Genomic DNA, 3,497 nt, shown 5'->3' on the forward strand with positions numbered 1-3,497 from the left:
GAACCGCTGCTTTAAGCCATCATCAACCAATAGCTTAACTGTCAACCAGAATAACTAAGAATAAACTTGGCCTATTTCACAATTTTGTCTAGGGATCACTCGTCAATGCTTCCCGGTTTCTGTTGCCTCTTGATTTGCTGCCTATGTACGTCCTGATTTCTATCCCGTTCTGCCTCAGGGCCGTGTCTTCCAGTACCTCTGGGTTTCTGAACTAGAAACCTGGCCTTTGATGCCATCATAAGCATAGGTTCTGGTTATATGCTCCAGGTTGCTCCAGGTTGACTTGGCTCTTCTGATCTTTTTATCTGATCCTGGCTCTCCTATACACCTCCACTTATGACCCTATCATGACAATTTGCTAACTCTACTGAGTCAGGGAAGAAAGAGCTATGCTGTTTCACTGGAAATGATTTCAAATAACTGTAAGAGGAAGTAACTAGAATGCAGGCTCATCTACTTTAGTAGTCTAGTTTGAGTCTCTTCAAACACTGCTTTGTACTTAGCACCCCAACTAGAAACTTATATGAGAAAAAAACTTCAGCCTGGAATAAAGGCCCTCTATTTGTCTAGACATTACCTACCTTTCTGGATATTATTATTTGTGTAGCTGACCCTGCAGCCCAGCTGAACTTCATTGTCTCCCAGAAAGCCAGTGGCAATGCTGTGCTTTCTTCACTACATTTTCAATGTCCAGAAGGACTTTTTCACCAGCAGCTTCCTCTTCCTTTATCCACATATCAAAATCCTACCAATCCTTTAAAGCAGTATTTCTCAAACCTGAGTAATGTAAAATTCTTATGATTCTAGAGAATACAATTTTAGACAGGCAGAGGTCCAGAGACCACAGTTTGAAAGGGCTGACAGAAAACTGAAGACCAATTCCATGAAAATCTTTCGTTTATAAATTATCACTTTAAAAGAATAATTTTGTATTTGTAATTGGTAAAACAATTTGTATATTGTCGTTAAAACGAAAACAAAAAGTTTAAAGAATCAAAGAATTCTGATTCTTAGCTCCAGGCCTAGGATTCCAGTTTTAGAAACACTGGTTTAAAGTACATCTTAAACATACTGACCTTGGAAAATGTTCTTTCATCACCCTAGGGTAACATTTTTCATTTGAGTTATTTGCTATCTAATCACTTTTTGCCTTGTAGTAGCTAATAATATGTAATATTTTTCTAGAAAAACCATAAACTCTTTGAAGGCAGGGACCTCACTTTAACTCCACTAGTCCTCAGCAAATACTGGATGTTAAGACCTGTATTTCATCTTACTCGGTAGTCCAAATCTCTTAAAAATATCTGTGTTCTATGGTACATACTCACAGGCCAGCATATTACTGAAATAGCCCTACTACAAATTAACAAAAAGTTCAGAGACTGTCTTAAAAAATTAGGAAAAGTCCAAGTTATAAAACTCAAGATTTAAAAAAAGTGCTACATAGCAATTCTCTTCAGTGTTAATAGGAACGATTTAAAAAAATGATCAGTAGGTAAATAATTATGAATTGCAAGGTAGTTAAAAAAATTGAAATGCAAGGCTAGTAAGCAGCTTTATAAATACCCACACAGTCATATAAGGGGTGTCATGTCCCTAATTCAACTAATCTTTCAAGCAGTCTTGTTTTTTAACCAGTTTATTTGAGGAAACGGCTTTTCTTGGATATTTAGAATTCATTACTTCAAGCATGATAAAGGCTTTAAAAAAAAAACCTAGAACGTCTTCCCTCATAGAGTATTTGGAAAGGGTCTGAGAGCCAGCATATAGCGAAAGTAAAAGTAGAAACGGTTGAGGAATCCATTCTCTGAGTCGCCTGGGTAAGCTGGTCAGTTTCTTCACTTAAAACTAAAAGTAATGGACTATGGTTTGCTAAGGTCCCTTTTAGCTCTGAAATTGACTTTCTAAGTAAACAGGGCTTGAGAGGTATTTCTTTGGGTAGAACCGGTTTTTTCTTTGAGAATAAAAAGAGCAACAAACTGTTTATCGATATTGAGTCTTCCTCCATGCTCTTTCAAGACTGAGATAGAAAAAAGTGGTTCGTTTTCTTTTTGGTGGGTCCTTCAACAGGAGGGCTCCTAGCCCGCTCCCACGCCACTACGAACGAGATCTAACTCTAGTCCTCACTCCCCAGCGGGAGCGGCGTGACTCGCGAAGATTAGTCCCTGGTCATAAACAACCTCTCACTTCCCCTCCCCCGCCTCTGGGACCGCCTACGTTGGGGCCGGCCCTCCGAGGCCCAAGGAACCTCCTCCGACGACCGCGGGCCTGCCCCCTTCTGCTAACCGGGTGTTCGATCTTTTACTTCAACCGCCCCTCACTTGTTCACCAGGCAAGGGGTTCGCTACAGCGACTTCGAAAGGGGAGCTCAGGCCAGCCTCCATTTCCTTCTTCCGACCCCTATCACCTCGAACAGCCAAAGGGAGGCTAGCAGCACGGACGCGCAGACTCACAGCCGTGGCTGACCTGCGCGCGCCGACGCGGCTTCCGCCCCCGCCCACCCCGCGATCCTTCCGCGGCCCGTCTCCGCCCCTTCCCGGAGCCCGCCTCCGCGTCTGCCGACCCGCCTGCTCATCCCTAGCGCTCGCTCTCGCGCGCACCCGACGCCCCGCCTTCGCGCGTGCTCAATAACAGTTCCTGGAGGCGGCCTACAAGCTTCTCCCGCCCCTGAGCTGTTTGAATATGCTAATAAGAGCCTAGGAGCTAACCAATAGAATGGCGGGGCGGTGCATCACGTGGCTCGAGGACGTGTCAGGAGGCGGAGCCTTTGCAGCCCCTGCCCGAGTTAAAACCGGAGTGTGAGAGAGAAAAGCGCTTCAGTAGCGAGAGGGGCTGAGAAAGTGGTGACACCGCCGGGGTGCGGAGGGAGTCCCTGAAACTTCTCCCAACAGCCCCAGGGCCAATCTCCCCTCAGCCCACTCCCCTCTTCGCCAGCTCCCTGGTCCCCACTCCCTGCACCGGGGGTGGGGTGGGGAGCCAGGCCCGTCTCCCGCTGGGACACACACAGGGGCCGGGAGCGGGGACGGGACCCCCGAGGCGGGGGGGACGGACCGACAGACAGACGGCCGGGCGCCCGCCCCAGCGGGCAGGCAGGCAGGAGGAGGCGGAGGCGGAGGCAGGGGTACGACGGGGAGGACTGGGTCTGGGAGTTTCCTCTCAACTATCGGGGGAGAAACTCCCCGCAGCCGGAGGAAAGACCCAGACGGTGTTTTCCTCCCGGGGGCCGCGCTCTCCCGCCCCGCGTAGCGGCGGTCACCACCGCCGCCGCCACCGGCGCCTCCACCTCTACCATCTCCTCTTTCTCTACCACCTCGGGCCCCGGTGTCCCCGGCCAGCACTATGCCCATCTTACTGTTCCTGATAGACACGTCTGCCTCTATGAACCAGCGCAGCCATCTGGGCACCACCTACCTGGACACGGCCAAAGGCGCGGTAGAGACCTTCATGAAGGTACCGACTGACCGAGCCAGGGCGGCGACCCCGGCCCGGCCGGCGGC

The 3,497-nt window shown here is 49.1% G+C and overlaps 1 protein-coding gene across 1 annotated transcript in view; it reads left to right on the top strand.

Annotated features, from left to right (window-relative positions):
* Positions 1-2,716: 2,716 nt before the first annotated feature.
* Positions 2,717-3,497, top strand: part of INTS6 (integrator complex subunit 6) — an 83,481-nt gene continuing 82,700 nt past the window's right edge. Inside the window, exon 1 of the mRNA XM_006909007.3 lies at positions 2,717-3,450. Coding sequence (XP_006909069.1) covers positions 3,340-3,450 — 111 coding nt within the window. The 5' untranslated portion in view covers positions 2,717-3,339. The remainder of the gene's footprint in view (positions 3,451-3,497) is intronic.

The sequence above is a fragment of the Pteropus alecto genome, unplaced genomic scaffold (genome assembly GCF_000325575.1).
Source record: "Pteropus alecto unplaced genomic scaffold, ASM32557v1 scaffold413, whole genome shotgun sequence".
NCBI classification, from domain to species: Eukaryota; Metazoa; Chordata; class Mammalia; order Chiroptera; family Pteropodidae; genus Pteropus; species Pteropus alecto.